This window comes from Lates calcarifer, linkage group LG7_1 (assembly GCF_001640805.2).
Source record: "Lates calcarifer isolate ASB-BC8 linkage group LG7_1, TLL_Latcal_v3, whole genome shotgun sequence".
NCBI lineage: Eukaryota > Metazoa > Chordata > Actinopteri > Centropomidae > Lates > Lates calcarifer.
The window spans coordinates 3,430,605-3,458,354 of NC_066839.1; the positions used below are offsets into that span (position 1 = coordinate 3,430,605).

Below are 27,750 nucleotides of genomic sequence, written 5' to 3' on the forward strand. Positions count from 1 at the left end.
TAAAATGGTGAGAAGTTTAGACTTTCTCTAACTAAGTAGAGCTGAGAATCCTCATTTAGTGTGCAGAAAATGAGATATATTCTTGGCTGATAACTCAGGTATATTGTGTTCTAAGTGTGTATATCCATGCATGTTGTTTTGTCATCGTTGTGTAACGGGTGTACCGTTACATTACACAAGCCCGGTGTTTATGTTAGGTAATGTTACTGTTACGTAGCTAGGCTAACAGTTAGCCGTCCTGTGTGCTGCAGGAGGTGTGTCAGTGCCGCTGCGGGTTCGATGGTCTCACCCTCCAGGCTTCGTCTGGTTTGGCGTTTTGTCAACAGTAGGATGGGAGACATGGCCTCTAAAGCCCAGATGCCGACTCCAGAGACAGCGCTGCCCGGGCGGACTGAAAGCATCCGAGTCTCCGGTAAGACTCACCGAGCTCCGCTAGCTTTAGCATGTTAGCTTGTGTAACCGCCACGGTATAACTTTATTTCAGCAGTTAGCGAACATAAAATGAACAGTTTGCTGCTTTATTTTGAGTTCTCGTTATCGTTGCTTAACGTTTGCGACGTTTGCCCTCCTTACACTGAAGGAACAACTTCAGGTTTAAAGCCACAATTTAGTAAAATAAAGGTTAATTTAGCCGTTGACACCTGCTGTTACTGTTATGTTAGTTTGTCTACGGAAGCCCATTTGCGCCATGATGTCCTGGAAGTTAATAAGAAGCCTTCTCGAAATAACGACTCAGTATTTTAGTAAAAACATCAAAACATTGACTTAGCACCACTTGTCATTACTTTATGACACTAATTTACTTTATTACGAGACAGTTTCTTATTATCTTGAGGAAGTTTCTCATTAATATGAGATAGTGTGTCATTATTTCAATAGTTTCCCCTTGTAATGATTTACAGGATCCTTTTTTTATGGGCTTCAATTATGTAATTATTTAAGAACTGAGAGACAAACTGCACAATATAGGTCAGCAGCTACAAACTTAAAATTACTACTACTACTTCTGCAGCTGGTACAGCAACAAAATACATCAAATACAACACTATAATAGCCTGCTGCTGTTACTAGGACAAGAACAAACTCTGACCTCCACTCAGGTATCTGCTGATTCAGCACAAGCACCATTAATTAATTTAAAGTATGCAGAGCCATAAAGACACAGCAGATATAACCCTACAAACTCTGGTAGTTTTATAACTGTGGTGTAAATATAAGGTCACAGTGGGACAGAGACTGAGGGAGGATCTCTCAGCACAGACCAGTGGGCAAACAAGCATATTGTGGTGTGCAAATAATTTAGCAAAGTGTTCAAAGTTATTCAGCTGAGCAGCAGAAGCCTCTGTAAATAAATAATAATAAAAAAAACGTGTATAGGTGAAACATTTTTATGCCTTTGTGCAGGCAGCATTTCATTGTTGTTTTGATGAAGTGATGAAGGTTTTATATCCAAAAGGTCAAAGGTCAGCTTCACAGTGGCATCATAATACCATTTATACAGTTATTCAGGCACAGAAGGGGAGATTTTGACCATGTTGCCTGCAACTTTGAGGCAGCAACTCTGGGTCTTGTTTGTGTTGCCTTGTCTGCTGTCTGAAACAGTATGCTACTGTTAACCCAGGTGCCTTGATGATCTGTTTTGATGTTTTAGGGTATTAGTCTTCATTCTTTAACCTTTTGTGAGTGTGGTTGTGTCTCCATTTTGAGAGATCTCACCCTTTCAGCACTGTTTTGTGGCTGTAGTGTTCTGTATGTATGTGTGTGTAAAGTATTTTTTAGACCTAAAACAAACCTTTAAAAAAAGGGGAAAAAAAAGAACCATTAACACAGAAACTGGGGCGTCCGATGGCCAGGAAACACATAACCACAGCGTCCATGGATCAATTCATGGCTGCAGGGCTTTACTGCATGTCACCCACTCCCCCTTTGCTTCCTCTCTCTCTCTATATATATATATATATATATTTATATATTTATATACTGTATATACTCTTCTATCTATTTATTCTGCATAATAAGATCTGTATCAGCACCATTACTGATCTGGTGCATTGTATTCACAACTATTCATAACTGAACTGCGCCGTTAGATCATTATCTATCAAATTCACATCGTCCAGTCCAAAATGTTTGATGTAATCGAACCCAAATTAAAATGGTTACAGTGCTATATCCTCACATGACCAACTCAGCATCATAAAACCTTGTTAACTTGTCCAATCCATCCCTGCCCTCAAGCGATACGGAAAATTTATACCTAATAAAAGTCAATGTTCAACTCAGTAAACTCTTTACACATCGAAAACAAACATTTCCAGTAACTCGTTTTATGAGTTTTTAATCACAATTTGCAGATTCACAGTTAAATAAAAAGACGTATTGATCTGATCATGTTGCCACAGTGCTTGAACCTGTAAAGAGAATATTATTTAATAGGATATTGACAATAAATATCTGACATAATGAGCTTTAATTCATAAATATTGTTTTTGGCTTTCAACAATCCACACATCTGCTGATTTAATTATTTACTGTAAATGAAAATTGTGACTCTAAAAATGCAAATAGCTAAGATAAAAGTGTGTATATGTGTGTGAGAGAGTTTTCTGTATAAACAGACAGAAAGCAGCACTAAGTTGGCAGTCGGGGCAGTTGGCACCAACCTGGACCCTCTTCACTACAAGTGAGGGTGCGGAGTCTTGGCACATGATGAATAGATCTGCACTGGCACTGAACAAAAGACCCAAGACACACACACACACATACTCACAAACATACACACACACTCTCACACTGGCCTTTAACATTGTAAAGAGAAAGATGATTAAAACAAGTGGTAAGTGTAAGGGTTGTGTGACTCGGTGGCGTTTGGTTCGGTGTTAAAGAGACAGAGAGAAATAGGAAGAAGAGGAGTTGACACAATGAAATGTTTGAGCGCTTCTAAACAAGTCTTTTTGGTTTAGTTTGGTTTGATTTACCCAAAGTGTGTTTGATATTTTTTGGCCGGAGTGCAGTGGGTTGGACCGGTTGGGGGGGTATGGAGGATGTGGGAGTAGAGAGGGGGGTTAGGGGGGCGGGGGTCCACTGCGAAAAGGACGATCGGGATGGATGCATGGGGTTCAGACAGGAGTGGCAGACATGCTGGAGCATCGCCAAAGCTTCTCGGGAACGCCGCCACGATCGAGAGAGAGAGACGAAGGAAAAGAGCGAGGGAGCACAGAGTGGAGAGAGGGAAAAAGCCGTGCCTGGAGTGGAGAGACTTGGCAGGGCTTCCCCTCCTTTGTCTGTCTGGCTCGGGGCTGCAGCGCCAGAGGAAATCAAGAAATGTCCAGGCATGGTTGTGGTGGTGGTGTTGGTTGTGGTGGATGGGGACAAGCTCTGCCTCGCCTCCGAAAAAGACGAGGGAGAGAAAAAGTACTTCCGACGGACTGAAAACTCTGCTTCTGAAAGGGCTGTGGAAATAACCAAAAAAAAAAGAAAGAAAACAAATCAAGTGATTTTCTCTTCTTAAATGAAACTCCGCATTGGAGCGATTGGACCGGACCAGGTTTTCGGAGACTAAATGTAACGTGACCGCAATATCTCATAAGCTGACCTGCAGCTTCAAGAAGAGAATACTGTATTGGTGTTTTGTTGGAGACCAAAACAACATGTCTGAACTGGACAAGGACGGAGGTTTGACTTCAACGAGTCCACACTAGTAGCCAGAGGAAGGCCAAGACTGCGCCAAGCAAGAGGTCTGTGAATGAATCCTTGTTGGGGCTTTGACACCATATTCACCCAGAACATTTGTATTTGTGTTTAAGTGAAAGAGAAGAGAGAAGTTGGGTGTTGTTGTTTTTTTTTTTGTTAATCTGAGGATTTGGTGTTCCTGGAAACTGATCTAAAGGATAGGCCGAGCCAGGCCAGAAGCCTGAAACAAAAGACTGAAACTGGTGGATATTCACGTTTGTTGACCGCTAAAATGTCTTTATGCAACCTTTACTGACCCTTTAGATTCAGACCTGTGCATGCAGGATAATAAGTCCATCCTTGACCATGTAGTTGACAAAACAATCTCACCTCCAAGGTCCGATTGGTAGCAGTTCTGGAGCTTTTAATCTCTTTATCAGCAGATAGAGTTCACCCTGTTGTTGTGGAACCATAGATATTTGAGATTTGCATTTTTCTGAGCACCTGAAGCACTTCTCCTCCAAAAAGTTTATATTTTAAGTTTATTATTTGGCCTTTGAAGCATCAGTTGATCTGAATAATCTAACCAATCATAGAAAATTGGGTCAGAAATCATGGATTCAAGGTGCCAGGCTGTTAAATATCCAATGAGATTGAAACTTAAACAACTCAAATATGACTTTTGAGAGGCTTTCTACTTTAAAATGTCATGGTGTAACTTTGTCAACAGTCTGGATATTGGACACACTGGTGATAAAAGTTGCAGACATTTTTTCAAAATTAATTCTAAGAAAAATGCTTTCAATTCAATTAGGGCTGCTGTTATTATTATTTCAACTAACAGATTATTTTTTCAATTAACTGAATTGTTTGTCTGTGAAGTGTCAGTGAAAAATGTCACTAACAAGTTTCCAGAGTCCAAGATGGATTCTTCAACTAGCTTGTTTTATGTGACCAACATTCAAAAACCCAATGAATCAGAAAAGCATCAAAACCTGCATTTGTGAAGCTGTAGTCTGCAAAATGTTTGGTATTCTTTCTTTTAAAAAATGCCAGACAGATTGATCTGTTATCAAAATAGTTTCCAGTTAATGTTCTTTCAACTTCATAGTCAATCATCTTCTTGACTGGTCACCTTCAGATTCCCAAACTGTCTGAACGTCTGAACACCAGTGGCTTCCAAAGAATTGGTTGTTGGTGGTGTTTCAAATCCAGATGATATGTTTAAAATCTACATTTAATTAATTAGTCTCCTTCCTGCAGAGATAAACCTTTTTATTAAAGAGTAAGATCAGTTTTGTTCAACCAGAACCATCACTATATACCACTACCAGACTCCATTGACAGAAACCATAATTTTACCTTGCAGAACATGGGAGTTACTGCTGCCATGATCCGTTGGTTTGTTTGTGTTATTGTTTGACTTTCAGTACCACACAATAACATAAAACAACTTACCCCACCCTCTAAACCTCCACCCTCCCCTCCTACTCACAGATGTACAAAAAAAGGTGAAAACAAAGCGCTAATGAAGAAGTTAATGTCATGCTCATCACAGCTTAATGCAGATGTGTTCAGACATCCAGCAGCTGGTATCTGCAGGTCTTTTAATTAGCAGGTGTATTTGTGGGTGTAAATCATTATTATTTCAGTTTGCTGTTGTAGAACGTGTAATTTTGACAGAGAATATTTGCAGAGATGCTTTGAGGTTGACACAAATATCAGGAGTAATGATATGCTAATAAGGGTGCTATTTCAAGATATCAAGTGTATTTAAAAATGCAAAAAGTAGTTTCTTGGCACTGCGAGCTGTGAGCTGAAGGCAGCCGGCTCAGCTGAAGCCAAAAAACCTTTGGCCAACCCACAGCTGCTCCAGCTGCAATCCAAGTGAAAATAACTTAAAATCCTCACCTAGCTGTAGCTGGTAGAGATAAAGTAACTGTATTAATGTTTTGACATGGACATACTAATTTGTCTTTTTTGTTTTTGCTTCTCAGAAGCAGAGAGAAAGCAGCAGTGGATTACAGTGAAAGATAAATGGTGTAGTGGTGAAACAAAAGACAAATGACCTTTTCAAGGGATAATCACTGATAATTTTGATAATTAATCAATTCTTAGAGCGATGTATTTAATAAAAAATACCAAACATTTGCATCTTACAGCTTGATGAACTACTTTCACACGGTTGTAAATTGAACATCTGTGTGTTCTGGCTGCTCTGACAAAATAAGCAATTTAAAGACATCAGTTATTGCAGCGGCACAGTCATTTGTCATTGTTTGTGACAACTAACAAAGGATTAATGGATTGATTGAAGAATCAATCACTATATTCATAAAAATAGAAATAATAACAGCTGCAGCCCTGTCAGTCTAGTCTAGCAGAAATTTTTCCTTTTTCTCATTTAAACAGATACAAACCATTTCACCAAAACATGACCAGTCCCAGTAAAGACAGGTTGGTTAAGATAGAAGTTTTAACTAACAGATATAAAGTTGGCTTTTATATGTTGAGTAGGATATAGCATGTGTTTGTGGTGTCTCAAAAATGTTGTGTTATATACATTTAAGGGCGTGCTGTAGATCATCTTTGTAGTATTATTTATTGTCTTAACATCTATATCGTCTAATCTACCTATAAATGGAGAAATCTCTCCGTCTGTCTGTCTTTCGATTTTCTCGACAACTGCCCATCCGATTGACTTCAGCCTTGGTGGGTGTATCACTCAGGACTCAAGGAAGTGCAGTGTCGATTATGAGGTTTTTTGAATAATGTGTTTCTGAGAAAATGTTTCTAAATGACACATGACTTGAAGAAAAAAGCCGGAATTATACTACAAGGGCAGTACCGAGACTTACTTATCAATCCTAATAATTAATATCAGTCCTTTTGTTTCACTATCGACCATCTTTTTCTGTCAAGTACACTATAAATACTTTTATGGATTTTTACAGCTATTTTTTAAGGGTTTGGTTGGGCCTCTTACCTTCTTAAAAAGTCAGGTCCATTGTTGACTTGCCTCAACCCCATCCAAAACCTATTGGATGATTGAAGGCTGTTATAGCAGCAAATTAATGCCCATTGTTTTGGGATTGAGATGCTCAGTAGTAATGTAATGATGTAATATTCTGGTGTCTTCATACTTATGGGTCTGTAGCAGATCAAATTCAGAAATCAGGTGAATCCAGGTGAGGCTTGTATCCGTTCATCCATCACATCTCCTGCACATATTAAGTGAGTGTGGCTACAGGGTTATCAGGTTCAGGCTGGCGCTCCTCCATCCGTCTACCTTTTGTCACAGCCGTTACCACGACAACACAGAGGGATGCCAGTGAATGAATGAACGAGTGAATGAATGTGTGTTTGTGTGTGATTCCATCAGCACGGTCCTTTGTTGTTTACACAGTGGTCTGATAACCTTGACGGACCAAAATGAGGGGGTGAATGTGACAGACATTACAGATGAGGGAGATGAAAAGATGGAGGGAGAGAGAGGCAGGAAGGAAAGAGAGGCTGAGAGGTTAACTGTGTTGTTGTTAGAACCAATCTGATCCGCCAAGACACAAGATAACGCCAGGTGGAGAGGAGGAATTAATACAGCAGGTTTTAGAGAATTGCCAGCGATACTTCACAGACAGAAGAGAGTCTGAAGGTCATGAACAGATACTACAGAATGAAGTGTCCTGATAATAGAGCTGCAGCAGTTAGTCGATTAGTCAGTTTGTTGATTGACAGAAAATTAATCAACAGCTATTAAAAACATACATCATTTCTAGCTTCTCCAATGTGAGCATTACTGCGTACGTGATAGTAAACTGAATATCTTTGGGCTGTGGTCGGTTGGTCAGATGAAACAAGACGTTTGAAGACGTCACCATGCATTTTCTTGTGTCTTACAGATTAATCAGTTTATCTAAAAAAGGTCGCATCAGACACCTGACTTTTCTCTGTACTTGTTGGATCTCAGTGCTGCATTTGATCACATCCTGTTACAGAAATCACAGAGCATTTTACTGGCATTAAAGGAACCACACTAAACTGGTTTAAGTGCTATCTATCTGATCATGACAAATCCTCCATGTACACAAAAGTTAGACATAGAGTTCCATAAGGTTCTGTGCTGGGACCACTTTGTGTTTCGGCACTGAAATGCACCCTACCTTTGAACCTCTGTGTTATCCAGAGAACCAGCCTGTGTTTCCACCAGTGTTGAGTAGAACCATTGTAATCAAGGATGGGCGTTGCACAGCGGTGGATCGCATTGATTGCCTGCGACCGCTGTTTGTTTCCTATGATTTCTCACATCTTTTATAACCTGTAGAATATCACAGATGTCGTCACGGTTCACACTTGAAAACCTGCTGTTTTTTGGTTCCAGCTGCGAACTGACTTTACAGTTTCTGAACTCAGGTTGTTTTTGGTTGAAAATCCTCCAAGTGGTTAAAATTTAGCTGCGAGACCTGGTGGAAAAGGGGGTAAAAGAGTATCATTGCATTATCATCGAAGTGAAACAGTTTGATCCACGAAAATCTAGAGCTTATGGGAAATGTTGTTTGTTAAAAGCAGCTAAAAACATGAATATTTAAACTACCATCCTAATGAAGCGATCCACACAACATACTGTTCGGACAGGCTGTTCAAAAGCTTGATTTTAAGTTGTTATAAATGTCAATGAGATTTTGAATGAGGTTTGTTCCTTTCTCACTTCGGCTCTCTATTGTTTTTGGTCTCCGTGCTCTCATCAGCCTCTTCTCTCTACAGCAGCACAAATGTTAATGTCTCTCTGTGTCTGCTGGATGTAAACCGCCGTTTGCTTTCACATTTACCCGCAACAACTTTATGATTAGTGAGAAAAAACAGATGCAAGGCTCAGTAAAATCTGCACATAGTGCCATTTATCTGTCAGTTTTAATCCAACGTTGTTTGTATCAGTCTTAGAAATGGGAGGTAAATGACAGTGACTGGCCAGTTTCTGATATTTAATTAAAGTCTGTCTGTTTTTGTTTCTCTCTCAGCTGAATTAACTCTGCAGCTGACTGTTATTGATAATAATTTATGATCAAATTAACTTTTTTCAGTCCCAGCTTACTTCCATTTTACCCGTAAACATAGCCATGCTAAAGTGCTGACCAGAAGCCTTTTCCCCACATAATGCAGCCATAGTTTGAGCATTAAACACAGGAGCCAATCTGGTTTTTTACAAGGGAAGAGATATTAATGTGCTCACTCAACATATAATAAATGTATTGATGTTAATAAAAGCCTATATACATGTTGCGGTAAACAATCTGTGGCCTTGTGTATTAAACATAATTTACAGCCAGAGAAAGCATTAAAGCTCTACCCAACGAGTTTTCCATAAAGGACACACATTCGGTGTGTGTGAATGTCAGAAAGCCATTACTTTAACATACAGATGTACCCAGCAATTTTACAGATTCCATGTCTGAAAGGGTCCAATCAGTCCGCCATCTTTTAAGTGCAAAGTGCATTAAGTACTATTTCCTGCCCCTGCTCCCCCTATAGACCACACACTGTCTCACTAATGGCTCTGAATGATTGATTGGGTCAAACCCTCAGGGAATCTCACACACACACACTCTCACACACTGTGGTGACTTATTGCACCCCCCCCCCCCACGCCGACCACCACTCTACCTACACACACAGCTGTCAATCAAGTGTTTTAAAGGTTTAGAGAAGGTGAAGAAAGGGAGGAAACTCACCTTTCTTCTCTATTTGTAAAGTGCAGGAAGTGTAGCATGTGCTAATTCAGTGTTATTACACAGTATGTGGCATATGAACTACTGGTGACCAGAATAATAGAAACGCAGAATCAGAGTTTCACCCACTGTTTCATCACAGTTGCTGCTGTTAACATCATAAAAAAATTATTATACTTCTCTGAAATTAAACATTCATTTTCAGGGGAAAGGACCAGATTTCACACAGTGAATACTGTACTGATTGTGTGTGTGTGTGTGTTTTTTTTTTTTTTGCTGTGGAAGGAGTTATTTCTGGCGTCAAGGGTCGATAGATGTAAAAGTCCTGTTCATTTCCTGCTCAGACGAGTTGAGGTGACTCACATTTGCAGCGCTCAGGAGACTCAGGTCGACGTGAAACTCATCATCTGTACAAAAGGCTGCTGCAGTTTGAACCAATTCACTTTTAAATTCTGGGTAAGTTTTGAATGAGTTCAGCAACTATGGCTCCATGTTTTGTTCCTAAACACAAGTCTGGAGAGTTTTGAGATTTCTGGGGCTGCAACTAATGATTATTGATTGATTGAGTCCATAAAATGTCAGAAAATAGTGGAAAAAAGGTGACGTCTTCAGATGCCTTTTGTTGTGACCAACAGTCCGAAACCCAAAGTATTCAGTTTAATCTAATAAAAATGAAGAAAGCCAACGGATGGAGTTACATTTGATTGATTCGAGAAGCTGAAACCAGTAAAGTTTGTGCATTTTTACTTAAAAACTTTAATTAATTGTCCAAACACTTGCTGATTTATTTGATAAATTAACTAAACTAGATTTATTTCTCCAGACACATAGTTATCATAGTATTTAGAGGCATCCACTGTGATTAAAAAAAACCACGATTTCTCAGACAAAAAACAGTTGAAATGATTAAAATCAGTGGCAGTAACATAAAATAGATGCAACTCTTGCAAAATCAGGAAAAAACAGAATATTTTTCTGTTTCAATTAATTTTGTCCACCTCATTTTTACACCTGTGAATGAACCTCCTCAACGACAACCTTTGGAAACACTTGATTTTTTTAGTGATCACCTGCATATTTTTGATTCTGCAACGAGTACACATCTTCCTTGAGAGATGAGGCTGTCGACAGCAGAACAATAACGGGGTAACGCTGATGGCTGTAATGATGGGCAGTAATAAAAACGACAACGGCAATCAGAGCAGCTGATTGAGAGGCTCGGAGAGAGGGAGAGAGAGATTCGGTTGCAGGAAGAAATAAATGGAGAGAGAGATACTGGTGGCAGAGGGAGATGTAAAGGGAGGATGATAAGGAAAAGGGGGGAGCAGGAGGAAGATGAAGAAACCAGGCAATCAGAGAGAGAGAGGGAGACAGAGGAGGAGGAGAGGGCGGGGGAGGTTACTTTGTAGATTTAATTGCAGTGCAGTTGAGGCAATCTTTTCTGTGTGTGTGTGTGTGTGTGTGTGTGTGTAGACTCTCCAATCTCCCCCAGCCAGACTTTAGCTGCAGCGTTCATTTATCACTGTCGGGTCTGGAGCTCCAGGGGGAAGAGAAGGGGGAACCCTGTACCTTCAGCCCAGGTTGGAGCTTCTCTCCTGGTCTGGGCAGCGCTGCGAGGCCCTGGTCTGGTCTGCTGGCCTCTGATATTCACACACAGAAAATTCACTCATATTCTGCTGATATAGATTGTTAAAACAGATTAGTCGTGTAGGACTGATTCACCGTATTTTAATCGCTGCAACTGAGGATTATTTCCATTATTAGAAACTAGTTGTTTTGTGCATAATAATGACAGCAAATATTGAAAAATTTCCCCAATAATTTCCTCACGAACCAAGGTTGTTTTGTTCGACCAACAATCTGAAATCCAACCATATTCAGGTTACTGTCGTTTATGACAAACAACTATATTTGAGAAGATAGAAATGGGAAATGGTTGCCTTGTTTGTTTGTGTTATTGTGTGACTAAGTGGTAGAAGAAGTATTCACATCAGGTCTGATTTACAGAGATAGACATAAAGAGTAAGATCTGTAACAGAAACATATATATCATACAACATGACAAAATGCAGTTTACTGACAGAACACAGGATCAGTAAATCTGCTGTTGTTTGTTGTTGTGATTTATGCAGATGAATATTAATCTTATATGAGTAAAAGTACCACAATAACACAAATAACTAAAGGATCAAGCAGAGTATTCCAGCATCTCCTGTTCTCTGCTCGGTAAAATTCCTGCTTTTATCAGTGGAGTCTGGTAGCCATATAGAACAATGATTCTGGTTAAACAAAAAGGATCTTACTCTTTAATAGGAAGGTCTGTCTCTGTAGGAATCCTATCCATAATGTTGTCAGACACTTATCCTAACTCATACTGTATTCTTACTGTAAAACATTGTTTTAATGGAAGGAGAACAGGTTAGGAAACAAGTAAAAATAGACGAAACAACTGCAAACCCCAAGACTGTGACGCAGTAGCCTGACTCAGCAGTTTGTCCACAGTGAGCTCAGGGTGACGTAAAGACACTTTGTCTTCTGGTTTATCTTGGATCTTTGACAGAAATGTAGTGAAACCCTCCTCTGTCTTTAGGCTGATATAAATCAGTAGGATGCAAATTCACAGAATCGATGCAGTGAAACGTGCTGGTGCTGATTATTCTGTGTTGTGTATTTTATCTGTTTTTTATGTGTGTGTGTGTGTGTGTGTTTTGTTTCTGTGGTCTCTCGCTACAGAAAATTAGAAAAGTGAACTGAGGGATGTGATGAAAAGGATGTGAAGATAAAACAGAGTGTACTGAGTGCTGATTGGCTGATTCTGGAGCAGTTCTGCCTGCCTTCACACACATGCAGGCCTGAGCTGAAATAGAGCAGCACTAATGGAGTGTGTGTGTATGTGTGTGTGTGTGTGTGTGTGTGTGTGTGTGTGTGTGTGCCACAGATGTCACCATGGATAAAGGCCTGTTCTGTGATCAGGCTTATTATTGTGACAGGATTTAGGGAGCTAGAAGAGACTGGGAGGCAGGCTGGTTAGTCACACACACACTCCACACACACACACACACACACTCACACTGTGTACCTAAAATGAAGTGGCTCGCTGTTTGATGTGAAGTGTCCTGAAGTGCTTTCTAACCTCTTTCACTGCTCTTTACTGCCAAATAAAAGAAAATTAGTTGCCAGTACAACAGTCAGAAACAGGCGTTTTGCAGTTGAAACAAACATCGTTTTGTTCATGGGAAGAAAAACAAATCTTTCTCTGATGAAACGACAGCGTTTATCATGTTGGATTACATCTGGGTTTCTCAGGTAACCATCCTCAGATGTGTTATTGCAGCAGATGTGTACGAAACAAACGTGACATTCTGTATTTTTAGACGCACATCCTCAATATTTCCACGACTTTAGTCTGCTTAGGGTGCTAATGCAAGGTTAAACAATGCTGTGAAAGTACAATAAACTCATAGTTTTGAGTCTCTCTCTCTCTCTCTCACACACACACACACACACATTCGCACAGTGTTGCTTTCGACCTCACACAAGAATATGAATTCAATTAATCAACAAGAAGTGTTATCATTTCCAGCGAGATAAAGGCGACCAAGAGAACAGGCATTTCCAAGGGGCGCCGCGTGAAATAATTACTCTCCAGAAAAATGCCGCTATATATACAGTGTGTGTGTGTGTGTGTGTGTGTGTGTGTGTGTGTGTGTGTGAAGGAAAAGATAACTGTAGAATTTTAATGAGTGTCGTCAAGGTATTCATTTTCCATCTCTCTCTTTCATGTGTTTGGGAAATTGTTTATCCCTCCTTTTAGCCTCATACGTTTTATTATTTTTATTTTCTACTTTATTAAAATTTCTAGCTGCTGGTTTTGGGCTCATGTTAAAGACAAAACTGCACCTGGGAGAGCTTGAAAAGTAGAGCAGAAAATGCGTGAACAAACAGTGCAGGGGGGAAATAAATCTGCTCCCCACCACCTCAAAGACCTTGTGGTGATCCGAGGTAGTGTATTTCATTGGTGGGAAGCCAGTGAGGGATCCTGTCGTCGTTACAGGCATCAATCTGTTCATCTAACTCTGGAAGAAGAAAGCAAATGAGCATATTTCAGTGTTAAACTCTTCTGTTAACATATTACATCAACACTGGTGCAGTTATCTGGGTGTTTGTGAACACAAAACATCACCATCCTCATTTTTATGTTTATTTTTCTTATTACCTCTGATTGTATTAATGGTTTAAGATGAATAAAATGTCATGAACAAACAAACAAACCAATAGAGGTAACAATATTCCAGCAAATTAAAGAGTAAGATGCTTTTTGTTTAGCCAGAAACATCAGTGTATATCACTCACTACCAGACTCCACTGACAAAAACAGGAATTTTACTGAGCAGAACACAGGAGCTGCTGGAATACGGCTGCCTTGATCTGTTAGTTTGTTTGTGTTGTTGTGTGGTACTTTTACTTATATCAAGGATCTGAATACTTCTTCCACCACTGAAAGTCACACAACAACACAAACAAATGAACAGATCAAGGCAGCAGTATTGCAGCCACTCCTATGTTCTGTTCGGTAAAATTGCTGTTTTTGTCAATGGAGTCTGGTAGTGATATATAGTGATGTTTCTGGTTAAAGAAAAAGGATCCTACTCTTAAATAAAAAGCTCTGTCTCTGCAGGAATCCTATCATAATGTTGTCAGACACTGATAATAATAATCTGAGCCTGTCAGTGGCAAAAACAAACACATACGTTTCCTCCATTCCTCTTTGCCTTTTAAATTTAGTATCTTTAAAGAAATCCACAGCACTGGAAGTCATTAGAGGCGCCTCATAGAGGTGTGTGTGTGTGTGTGTGTGTGTTTTCTACAGTTAGATCAAGTCATTATCTAAGAAAGGTGTGTATTTCAGAACATATATACGTTTAGAGGCACAGTAGGAAACAGATGACAGGCAGCTGATTTACATCTTCTGCTGCCAGCTCTTGTTTTATTTTCTATCTTGTTCTCTATGTACACACACACACACACACACACACACACAGAGCTGTTAGACTCATTAGTATTCGGTTTGGACTTTTTGTCTTTCCCCACTGACATTTACATTTAAATTGTTTATCTCTCTGCGTGTGTGCGTGTGTGTGTGTGTGTGTGTGTGTGTGTGTGTGTGTGTGCATCTACGTGTGTGTGCACAGTCAGTAATGAACATGCCTTCGCTTGTCCCTGAAGGCAGCCATTACTAACACACACAGAAGATAATGTGAGAGGAGGGGGGAGGGTGTTTGTACCAGTGTTAAGATGGAGGGTCTTAAATTTTCATTTAAAATCGGTGGAGACGCACAGGTTGTTGAAGGCTGACGCTTTGTTGGAGCGAAGCTTGAATTCCAGGTCGTCTGCGTTTATCCCTGAATTTTATCGTTCTTCAGTGTCTGAAAACTGTATTTTGACCTCAACTGAAAGACAGGATTCTGTAACATCATGAAAAGTCTTCAGAGGAGTAGAAAAGACAGGAAGTATCTGCACATTAAATTACGCTGTAGCTCCTTGATTTTAGAATTTGAAATATAAATATTTTGATCCTTGTTCTTGTTAAGCAAATGGCAAACATAACAAAGTACAAGGTCCTGTATATATATGACAAAAAATGAATGGCAGCATGTTGATATGATGCTCGATCAGTCAAATTTAGATAAGCTTTAATTATTTTATTTCAATTTATTTAATTAATTTAGTGCATGTTTTTTGTTTTTTAATGGACCTTGAGCTTGACAATAAAGACAAAACTGAAAATTACACATGATGTCAGAATCTGAAATCTTTTCTGTCCATGTGATGTTGACGTTACTCACAGGATAAAAACATACATTTATGGTCAAAAAACAAATAGTCACACACACATTTATCATCAAAATTGCACAAAATGATTCTTTAATATAATTAATTTTAAATTAAATTAATTTTTAAGTTGTCTTCTGTGTTTGTACGACACATGCAATAAAGTTTTATTTCTGAGTCTCAATGCAGGATTTGGCCAATTTTAGTATTTCTTTTTATCCACATTGATGGGCTGTCTCTTCCTCCCTCAGTGCAGTGGGTTAGAGTTAAATATTGTGTGGAGTCTTGCAGCTCAGTCGTCAGTGTGGACGTAGGCTGCAGCTCCAAACCTTCCTCCCTCAGAATACAGAGGAAGATGAGAACATGTCTCTGAAGCCTGTCAGACACTCGCAGTGACGCTCGCTGCAGGATGTGAGGCTGCTCGTATGATAAGACGAACTCATAGAGATTCAGATGATGATGATGATGTGTGTGTGTGTGTGTGTGTGTGTGTGCGTTTGTTGAAATAATCTTGAACACAAAATGTTAAATTCAAAATGACAGTAACAGATTTTTTTTTTTGATGTGTCGTGCGTTTGGAGAGCTGCTGATTGGTTGGCACCGTCCATCTGGCTGCTTTTGTCTATAGGCATGCTGCCCCTCATGACAATTACGCTACCATGCATGAAGACGGTGTGTGTGTGTGTGTGTGTTAAGACGGGGGGAGGATGTAAGGAGGAGGGAGGATCCAGATGTTGGGTTCATCCTCGTCCTCTACCCCATTCCATTTATTTTAATCCATCTCCCTCCCCCACAGCGATGTACAGCAAGCCATCTGCGCGCACACACACACACACACACACTCACACACAGACATACAAAGCCTCCTGGCATGCTAACGCTGATGCGTGTTAGCTCAGCCAGGTGGCTGGGTGGCCTCAAATGGTCCTCATGCACCTCTGGCTCTGTGCTGATTGGAGTGAATGCAGCTGCTATGAAATTATGCAGAACTGCTCACCACTGTTTAAGTGGGTCACAGTGTGTGTGTGTGTGTGTGTGTGTGTGTGTGTGCGCCTCTTATGTGAATTCAGTACTATATTTTTTGGTGGTGTAGGCTTATGTTTAAAATATACTGTCCCTGCCAGATGACAGCTTATTAATATGGTTTATCAGCTGTTTGGAAATCATTGCTTTGGGGTGTGGGAGAATTTTACTGTGTGTTCGACCTCTGTGAAACTTGCTTTACCTGCACTATGGAGCTGTTACTTACATTAATTAGTATGGCTGCTGATAGAGTGGAGTATGGAGTATGCTGTTTCAGAGGCTTTTACTCCCTGATGAGTAAACAGTTCCTGAAGAAAACTGAACTTTTATACAATTTAAACAACTGTTTAAAAGGATAATGGTCAGAAAAATATCAGCATTAGTTTCCAGACCAGTCTTTTTAAGGCCTAAATGAGTATAAGCAGAGCTACACAACAGTCTAAGAAGTTACATTGGTACAAATCTAATAAATAAACCTTTACACTTATTTTCCTGCTGTTTTATTCTTAATTTTACCTCAATGTTTAATGTTCATAACGTCTTTTCTCTGTTTCACTTTCTCCTGCAGCCAAACACGATGTGAACGGAAACAAGACTGTTCCACCTTTCCCAGAGGGGACAGAGATGGCCATGTTTGGTGAGTGTCTCGTGGGCAAAACACAAAATTTGTCTTGATTTATGTTGCCATCGTAATGATAAACCAGCATCACGGCACGAAGTCTGTTTCCTTGATAATTTGAGTGTGATTTACATACAGGATGAAATTCTCCTGTAAGCAAAGTTGAAGTTATTGCTTTGTCTTTAGTATATTGGACATTTTAACAAACTTCACATCGCACAGAGAATATATTAATAACATTTTTATTCTTGTGATTATTTTCAAATAGCTTTAAAGACATTACTTTTGACCATTTGGACAAACAAGATGTCTTAATGTCCGTGCAACTGTGTCTTAGAGGGTCAATGACTAATGAATGACTCAGGGCAACTATGGCTGCATTTTCTTTTTTTTTTACTTTACTGACAGAACAAATTATACCAGATTGCATTCTCAAAAGTAAAGATTTATTATAGATAAAAGGCTGCTGTATTGCTGTATTTAATTTTAGGTGTTAAAACTTTACATGTACTTACTGCTTATGTTTTTTAGATGTAAATTATATTTAAGTCTGTCTCCATGTTGAGTTATCGGCTGTACTTAAAGGAGCTATGTGTAAGTTTTTGCTAAAGCTAAATAGCCAATGTTAGCATGAACAGCTGTTTACTTAACAGTCTGGATGAAGTGCTACAAGTTCAGCATCAAACTTTATTCCCTCACTCACTAAGAGCTGTCTCTAGCGGTGGAAAACAACATCAATGTTTTGCTTCTACTTCTATCGCTTCTTTTCTGCTCCTGAAGATAGCATGCTAACCAGCTAGCCTCAGCCCGTCTCATCACTTTCCGATAGCAGCTCACTGTAGCGTCCAGCCTGCCCTGAAGAAGTAACGCTGCTCAGAGGACGTATTCTATCCTCTCGTATTGCAAATGCATCGACGGCTCCAAGAAACCACATTCAACAGCAAAGGAAACGTACAAAAAGCCCCTTTAACAAGCAGGGAAACTTAATGTGTTTCAACGTTAAAGAATTCACTCTGTGCTGGTACAAACACATTTATCTAATTCAGTATTACGGGGCGTATCTCAGCCGATGCACTGATTATTCGGGTTAAACCATCACCCCTAAGATTAACTTAAATATGCTCAAATAACAATAACCTTAAGACTTTCACAGAGAAAAAACAATGCTAAAAGTATTAGCATTGTAGCTAATGTAACTTCTATGAAATCAGGATTTGATCTTGCTTCAAACCAGAGTTCACGCTGCGTCTCTTTTCATGTATTTGTCTATCACTGTTTTCCATGTAGGTGCTCACATCAAAACTGAACATATCTGAACCTCAGTGTGTGTTTTTTCTTTCAACATGAACTAATGAGGTGCTAAGATCCTGTGTTGTTGTTAAAATGTTAAAGGCGGTTGTTAATCATAGTTTAGTTTTTTTTTTTTCCTGTCCTTGAAGGCATGGGCTGTTTCTGGGGAGCAGAGAGGAAGTTTTGGAGACAGAAAGGAGTGTATTCCACCCAGGTGGGCTACTCTGGAGGATACACACCCAATCCCCACCTACAAGGAAGTCTGCACAGGTAGCCGTCTGCACACTGACACACACTCACACATAGTGTACCGGGCAGTGTGTTGCCTACTGAGAGTCAATAGATTGTGGAAAACAAGACTCACATAAACAGAAGAGTGAATCATTTTCCCCCAGGTCCTATTATACTGGGGCATGGATTAGGCTGCTATTGATGCCTGACCACTCTGAGCAGACTGTGTTTGTGTGTGCGTTTGTGAATTTCCGAGTGATGCGTGTCCAGACCTCCCAGTGATTCCTCCAGCCAGCCAGTAATGAATCCATCATTAGGTCTGCATCACCACCTGCCTCTCTTACTTTCTAACTTAGTTTTATTCTTCCAAACACTCAGTGAGAACAAATATCTCTTGAAAACAGTCTCGCCCTCGCTCGTGTGTGCAGGTGCACGGACCAGCGACACACACTTAAACACAAATGCTGAAGACAGCAGGTGGATTTTTTTTTTTAGTTTTATTGGAAGCAACTGTGAAAATGTCAAAACAATGTCAAATAAAACAACAACAAATTCAATCAGAGTGAAACCAGAAACAGATATGAGTGTAAGCAAGCTGCAAATGTTTCAACTCAAGGAAAAAATTGTGCTCATCACAGGGGATGATTTATTAATCTGCTTCATGAAGATACAGAGGCAAGAGGAAAAAGGAGAAACTTTTGGGAAATAACAGAAAGAACTGGAGGTCTGTACAGCGTCTGTACATTTTGTAGCTTGGCTATTCTTTAGGGATTCACATTGCTTTTCTTCTCAAGACAATTTTATACCAAATTTACTCTGGATCCACATCTTCTGCGTCGCATTAAAATATGTAACAGTTGACCTGCAGCGATTACGCCACACTGCAAAAACTGAACTCTATAAAAGAAAAATGCAGCAGAAGGGGAACACCCAGGTTTTTCGCGAGCACCAGCTGTTGGTCATACATTAAAACATTTTCATCCGACTACTGTCTCTTTAAAGTCACATCACTGCCACTTTTTATAACTTTACAACCAATAATTCAGCTCCTGGTAAAAACCTCCTGAACTATGAAGGAATCTTAACCTAAAAATGAAACACAGCGAGTTGTATGAGTTGTTAAACAATTCAGTCAGGCCGACAACGCCAGCTGATGCATTTGGGAGCTGCTGTTTGGAGTCAAACAGTCCTGGACTACTTCTGTATTCCTACATGCTGGAGAAATCTAGGACAGTAGTTTCTGATCAGGACAAGTTCTTTACCTCACTTTGCTTCCCCGCTTCAATTTGTTCCTCCATCTTTAACTGTAATAAGACCAGCCTGTACAGGCGTATAGGCCGTCATTTAATGTACAGAATACTCTCTAACACACATGCATTCTGAATATCCTGTGAATGGGAAGTGTTTTACTACACATTTTGCCTATCCTGTACATTACTTGTGAATTATTTATCTGTTTTTCATCATATTCTACTTTCCTTTTTTACCTTTAAACCAGTCGGACTTTATCCTAAACTAGGCCACTGATGAAGAGACGTTCTCCCTAACTAACTTTCTCTAACGTCTCTGTTCTCTCTGTCTCTAAAACAAGCGTTTTGTAATAAGAACCTGGTTTGAATAGCTGGATGTGTGTTTTTTTTAATTAGCACAGTATCTTGGCAGAGTATTGAATGAGGGTGCTTAGATAAATGAAGTGCTCCTCACACCTTCACATCTTCAGGAGAGACAGTAACAAATGACTGATCTGAATATTCATTGTTGGTTAAATATTTACACTCAGTTTAACGTGGGTTCAAAGTGAGATGATTAAATTTGCATGTGTTTCTGAAAAAACTTCACCTGTATTACTAGATTTAAAAACAACTCTCTTCTTTACTTTGTCTCATTTGCAGTCTCTGTTTCTCTCACTCACTCACTGTGTTATTTGTTTTCAAAGCCACCTTCCTCCACAGTCACAGGAATATCTCTATTTTTACTGTTAGTAGCTGAAAAACAACAACTCTGGTGACTGCGTTGGCTGTCAGAACATCTGGTGTTAAACAGAACAATCCAACAAAGCTGTGTCTTACAATTTATTTATTTATCAATCAGGGGTGGATCTATACAAATAATGAAAAGGGAAATATTAAAAATAAGTGTTTGGACAGGACTCAATTAATGATAGCAAATCAGGTCATCATAATTCTTGTGTCTTAAGGCTATACTGCTCATAGCAATGTAATCCAATAATAATAATAATAATAATAATCCAATGTAATCCGTCTGACTGATGGGCCTGAAAGGAGGAGGTTTTTACAATGTCCAGTCTGCAGGAAGATGGGTTGGTCAAAGGAAAAATAAATGTTGAAAATTTGTGATTTAATAAAAGTTATATTGCACAAATACTCAACTGTTAACATTAGGAACAATCACATCAGTGAAAGTTGGCATCTGGTGCTCAAATTAGTATTTTCCCTCCGTTACTTATTCTTTATTCTTATGGAGAACAGACTGAATGACCGTGTTAATGTGGAAAGTGTCACTCAACTGTAGCAGTTGTCAGTTGGTGGAGAACAAAACAGGGCTAAAACAAGAGTGAATATTTGACTTACATTGATCCGGTGACTAGAAACATGACTCTAAATGAGTGATTATTAGAGCTGGACCGGAATATTCGACCATTTGGATATGTGGTCGTCGTGTAGATAGTTTTTTAGTGTTTTTTTAGTTAGTCGAGTTAGCACACCTAGCTTAAGCTAATGTCTGTTGTCCAGTCGCCATGATGAAGCCGCAATCTGCAATTCAAACAGCAGCGTTACAAGTAATAATAAAACAAGAAGAAATATGTAATGCATCTATCAGTGCATGATCAGTTTATTTTTATTTCTCTTCAGTGCGCTATAAGCTCCATCAACAAAAAAACGCCATCAGCTGTGTGTTAAAATAGTGTCATAATGAGAACGTACGATATTTTTCCAGTTAAATGGACAGAGGCTCTCTGCAGCTTTATTTTCTACTCTGGTTCCAACCACCACTTTATATCTCATCCTGTCCGAGATGAATTCATTCCTGCGAGATTGGCCTGGCGAGGCATTAATTTAATATCGACCGCTGCTTTGTCTCTGTTCGCCAATATCTGCCGTAGGAATCCATAACTCCTGATATTAAAAAAGTAATAAGACAGAGAGAGAGAGATATAGGAGTGGAAGTAGAAGGAGAGACGGGAGGAAGATGAGGTGCAGCGTAATGGGTCATACTCATTACCAACACCAGCTGCTATCTGTCCGTCTGTGGGAGTCATCATTTGTTAACATTAAAATTATCCTTGGAACGATAACGGCTTTTTAAAGGACAGTACCTGTTTTTTTTGTCTATTTTTTTGCTTTCAGGTGTTTTAATTTTGACTGAATTCCAAAATATTCCCAATTACTCTTGAGCCTGGTGGTTCATTCTTGACCTTGGGAATCTTGGCAATCCTAACCCAAGGTTCTACCAGGACTTTCATTCATATTCCATGGTCTTCATCAACAGTTGCCCAGTTTTCTCAACTCAAGGTCCACTTATTCACTTGCTTTCGACCATTAGAGTTGTAGGACTGTCAAAAGACATCTTAACCAAGAAGTCCTACAAGTCTTAAAATGGAAAGTTTGAACATCAAAGGCAACAAACTGGGGGATGAAGTCAGTGGACCTCGGGCTAAAATTGCTATTCTCAAGGTCAAGAATGAACTGCTGAGTAAGTGGGCCTTGAGTTGAGACTGTAATCAAAGAAAAGGTTATGAACTCTTTAATGTAATAAATGTTTTATGGTCATCTTCATAAAATAGGGCAATAAAAAGCTAATGTACCTTAACTTGAAGGTTAAATCAAAGTATTTATAATAGTTAAACGTTAACGAACAGTGAACCTCAAATGATTTTGTGATAAACGTGACTGTTTTTCAGGTAAGACAGGCCATACTGAGGTGGTGAGAGTTGTCTTCCATCCAGACCAGATCAGCTTCTCCAACCTGCTCAAGGTTTTCTGGGAAAGCCACAACCCGACTCAAGGTACAGCTTCACCCACGGCCACATTACAACAATAAACCTCTAAAGAAGAACGTTTGTTTTTTAATCATTAACAGAATGAAAAATGTGCCTGAAAGAGAGGTGAAACATCTTCCACTTGTCTTTGATTTAGCTTGATTTCATATGTTTATCATGATACCAGGCTAACGCTAGCTTTTTAACATGATCACAGTGATGATAAGAACAACATTTAGTTAACATTTGAGCATGTTAGATTGCTGACATACTAGCTTTAGCATGTTAATATGTTAATATTTATCCCTGTAACTTCAAGAATATTGAACATTTGACATGCTAACAACGGGATGTTACAACATGTTAGCATGCTAATGATAGCAAGGCAGTGCAAAAACATAAATAAAAAAACACAATGAGACAGTTTGCAGACAATAAAAGAACTGGTACTATGCAGGATTAAATAAAGAGTGTATTATAAAAAGCAAAGAAAACAGCAGCACTAAGAATAAAGACGAATGTATTCTGTCAGTAGTTTCAGTTTTATCTTGTCATATTTCGACCTGTATGTTGTAAGTCACAAGGTCACGTACCAAAAGATCATCAATGTCTGAACCAAAAATATTTCATTTTTGACCAAAGTGACCGACACACACTTTCATCCCTGCATCAACACGGCTAAAACCTTTGAGCTGAACCAAACACTGTGGTTGACAGGCTGACACAGAAATGATGAAAAGATACGTGATGAAATGATCAGATCACAGTCAAAAAAAAAAAAGCATTCAATTCAGCTCTGCCAAGACAGACGAGTCATATTTTTGGAAATGCTGTCAGCTGTTGTTTTCAGATGATGTGATGTTCTCTCTGCCAGGATGAAGGCACTTCATGTCAGCTCAAATCCTCCAATCTTGATATTCACATTTTGTATTTGTGTGTGTGTGTTCAGGGATGCGTCAGGGGAACGATATTGGGACGACGTACCGCTCTGCCATCTACACCTACACAAAGCAGCAGCTCGAGGAAGCTTTGGCCTCCAAAGATCAATACCAGAAGGTACGCTTCATCTTTTCATCAGTTCCGTCGTCGTCTTCCTCCTCTCCTCATTTCTCCCTTCTCTGACTCCATTTCCCAGCATCCCTCTCTGCTCTGATGTGTCTGTGTGAGTGTGTAGCATTCACCATATACTGTTAACCCATATGCTTTTCCACAGTGAAAACACACACACACACACAAAAGCTGTTCACACACACTCCCTCTCTCTCTCTCTCTTGAAACTCTCTCCTGCTGAGACTTCTGCACCGCCATCCCACCAACAGGGCTTGTTGCCATGGAAACTGACGAGGACGAGGTTACTCCATTCTATTCTTTTCTATTCTATTCTAGTGTGGTCTTGGTGTTCGTTACAGTCCCCCTTTCTCCCTCTCTTATTTCTTCCTGTGGTTCATGCCTCCTTTTCTCTCTGTAAGACCTTGTTTCTCTCAGCAGGGTTTACAGTCTCTGAAGAGTCTCCTGAACAAAAATCCTGGTTCCTTGGTTCAAGCACTGTAATATGCAACTGTAAAGCATTATCGCATTTTTCTGTAGACGAGTACAGTCATTGCATCGTCTTAATGCTCTGGGTTTCTTAAGTGCAACATGTAGCAGATAACAGGAAGGAGGAACTTAAAGAGACCAAGAGAGGACGGGTGGAGAATTAGGGGAGAGGGCGCTTGAAATAGAACTATACTTGTAGGAAAAAGCTTTTGAAAGCGTGGGTTGAAGTGAAAACCCCTGTAACAATACATATGAGCCTCTGCTTATAAAGTCTGAGAACCTGATGATCTCATTAGGCCTTAATAGAGAGAAAGTAAGTTAGCATGTTAGCACTTCCTGTTCCCTCCTCCCACAGTGAATGAAATAAGGTCTGTGATTTTAACACAAACTCAAGACATTTTCATGTGTCATTCTGCAACATAAAATACATCATTAAATACCAGACTTTTTTTTAGCTTTTGTGTCTTTTAAAAAAAAGTTGCTAACAAGAGGCTAAATGTTAGCACCTCAAAACGAAAACCGATCTACTCACCAGTCCACCTTTACAGCCTCGTTGTGTTTCTACTCATGCTCTTTCAAACTGTCACTAACTTTCTAGAAGAGCCTAGAGCTAGTGCTAGAGTAGTGGAGACGTTGACATCATGTGACCGTAGTGTAGTTGGTTTATAGCCTAACATTAGCGATCCCATTGGCTTTTTGTTGAGAGAACCAGGGTGATGCTAACTTCAGGGTACATCATCCCCGCACTGCTCTATTGACTTAAACTCTGACTCTTCAAACCGTGCAGTAACAGACAAATAAAAGTTAATTTAAGGAAAATTTCAGCACCATATATTTCGTATTTTTTGTATACCTTTCATGGAGGATCAAATTGCTGCAAATAGAAACGTAGAGAAACCCATGGATGTGTAGACACATAGCTCTACGTGTGTGTTTGTGTTTTTTGATTATTTATGGCCATAAGCTTTTATCCATAACAGCCATAGATGGACAGATGCTCACAATTTCTATCTGCCTTTAAACTGAGGTTTTTATCCCGTAGATTCTCCTCGTTGAACTGCCGCCTCTCCATCAAAATCTCTCTAGGTTTTGTTTCCTCTCTCATTTTTTTCTCACCAGATTGCCTCCCCCACCCTCTCCCATCTGTGTGTGTGTATGTGTGTGTGTGTGTGTGTGTGTGTGTATGTGTGTGTGTGAGCAGTTGGCCTATAGCAAACACACTCCTTGCCAAACCATCTGGGCCTTAAATCTGTCCTCCACGAAAAAAAAAATCGCTTTAGTTGCAAAACTAACACACACACTCCAACAAACACACACATATACATACACTGACTGTCCAACATCATGTTTTGCCTCTGTTTTTTTTATATTCTTAACCATATATTTGGTCTAAGGTCTGAAGTTTTACACATATACAAACGGTTTTCGTGCCGGAAAAGACGAGGAAATCTGAATAATTCATCATTTCACCTCTGTACATTGACTTTGCTTGCATCTGTACAGTCCTGTCTTTAAAATATTAATGAGTTCATGCTCCCAAAAATCTTGGGTGGAGTCTCTCCTGTGTAAAGCCGTCGTAGGTGGCATTCTTTTCTTTGTCTCTGCATCCACAGTGGCTATGGCCGCTCACGCTAACCTGCCCACTTCCTCCTCTTCTTCTTCTTCTTCTTCTTTCCAAACAAACTGAAAGCAGATTTTCCCAGGACACGCCTCCCAGACACTTCCTGAATTCTTATTAACATCCACTTCTGATCCTCAAGAGTCTCCTCTCTCTCGCCTCTTTTGCAGCCACATTTCATGATGCAAACATAACACACACACACACACACACACAAAAAAAAAGATGGATACAGATGGAAAGTTAAGGTGAGGGAGAGACACGAAGGTGAAAAAAGAGAGAACAGTGTGGTTAATTTGGTGTCAGGGTATTGACTATGTTCGCTTCGCCGCCCGGCTTGATTGTATTGTTCACACGGAGAGTGATTGGGGAATTTGGTGTGTACGTGTGTGTTTGTGTTTCTGTGAGTGTGTGTGTGTGTAAGGTACAACAGCACTGCAGATAATTACCTTGCAGGCGGCTGGCGGTTGTCTGCAGCATGAAAGGAGCCTCCCTTTTCTTCTCTTGCCTCCTACCCATCATTAGGGTGTGCACTGCGTCTAAAATGGCAGGTGGAAGTGGTAATAGTATGTGTGTGAGTGTGTGTGTGCTTGTATGCTTGCTTTATGTAATAATGTGTGCTCGCTCAGTTGGTGCAAGCACGGGTGCTAAAGCAGTGTGTACTCATTGTTCTGGCATCTCTTCCTCTCTTGATACACCTCTCTGGTTTCGTTTTCCTTTCACTAACGTTCATATATCTGCACCTAAACACCAAACAGCTCCTTTTCTTTCCTCTTTTTCCTTTCTTTCGCCTTCTTCTTTGTCTATGAAATCCCTCTCTACTGCTTCTAACACGCCAGCTTTACCTTCTTTTCCATTTTTTTTCCTCCATTCCTCTCTCTTGTCTCGTGGGTGCTTATCAGTGTTGTTCACGTTTCCCTGCTTTACCAGAGCAGTCAAGGTATTTGCATTCCAAATGAGCAATCTACTTCTCTGACATGCAAATTAATGGATGTGAATTATGCATTTATAGCAGGGCTGCTAACACAGCAGAAGGACCAGCCCCAAACAAATGCACTGAAACACTGAAGAGGCAGGGAGGGCGGCTGAGGATGCCATTAGACCAGTATAATGGAGAACGCAGCCATTTTGGGCAGCACAGGTAGCACTGGATCAAAGTCAGCGCTCAGATTTTTCTAAGCTTTTGCACCGTGAATAAAGGCGTCACAATCACACAGACTGCGAGAGGCCGCTCCGGGTCAAACAGTCTTGAGAGTTGGTCCTCTGCCTCCTTAAATGCGGCGGCTGCATCCATAAACAGGACCTCAAACTGTTCCACCAACATCCTAAAATGATGTCCTCAATGGGCTGTGGAGGAGCTTCAGCTCCTGTGTATTCGCAGGCAAATATCTCGCATTTTCACGTTCTGTATTCACGTCATGCTGCATGTGAAAAGGCCTTAGTGTCTGGTTTGTTTTGAGCACTCGACTGGACGTCTGTGGCTCCAGAGTAGTTTGTGGTCCGCAGAGTGGACAAGACAGTGGTCCTGTATCTGCACTGGAAGCGATCTTACCTTCTCTTATGGAGCAAAGTCTTAAACAACTCTGTGCCTCAGCTTGTCGGAGTCGAAACACGAAACGTGATTGGCTCTTACCCGGACATTTGCATAACGTCGAGTGCAACTGGGCTCCTTTTAAATCTCTTTAGCTCAACGTGCTGCCACGCTAGCTCCTATTAACAACCAGCAGCAGCCTACTGCAGTAATAGGTTTGGGTCTGTGTTTGTGAATGGCCCATTATTCCTACGTGCAGACATTTGTGGATGGAATTTATCACAGACTGAGAGTTGAAGTTAACTCCCATCTTACACACTTGGGTTTGCAGAGTTTAGCTGCTTTTACTTGTAGCTGGAAAGTAAAATCACATCCCAGAATTCAGTGACTGCTGAAAGCTGCAGTTTGTGATGCATTCAGGCTGCAGATATCTGCAGATAGGGTAAGACAGGACATCACTCAAGCTCTCAATGTGGGAAACTTGTGTTAAAAGGTTGATTTTAGAATATTCTCACTTGTTTTTAAAAGCACCAAATGGTTTACAGTGGTCTAAAGTTTGATTTCTCTTCAGAAGGTTAAAATAAAATATGGTGAAGCAGATTTTAATGTGAGCAATCCACATATCTGGAATAAACTTCCAGAACAGTCTGCTCAAATTCCTGTTTTAAATCAAGG

General features: G+C 39.9%; 1 protein-coding gene across 1 annotated transcript in view; it reads left to right on the plus strand.

Moving 5' to 3' along the window:
• The first annotated feature begins 201 nt into the window (after positions 1-201).
• msraa (methionine sulfoxide reductase Aa) overlaps positions 202-27,750 on the plus strand; it is a 30,665-nt gene continuing 3,116 nt past the window's right edge. Inside the window, 6 exon segments of the mRNA XM_018687339.2 lie at positions 202-412; positions 16,819-16,887; positions 18,309-18,403; positions 18,405-18,429; positions 22,313-22,417; positions 23,340-23,446. Of these exon segments, the coding sequence (XP_018542855.2) occupies positions 280-412; positions 16,819-16,887; positions 18,309-18,403; positions 18,405-18,429; positions 22,313-22,417; positions 23,340-23,446 (534 nt within the window). The 5' untranslated portion in view covers positions 202-279.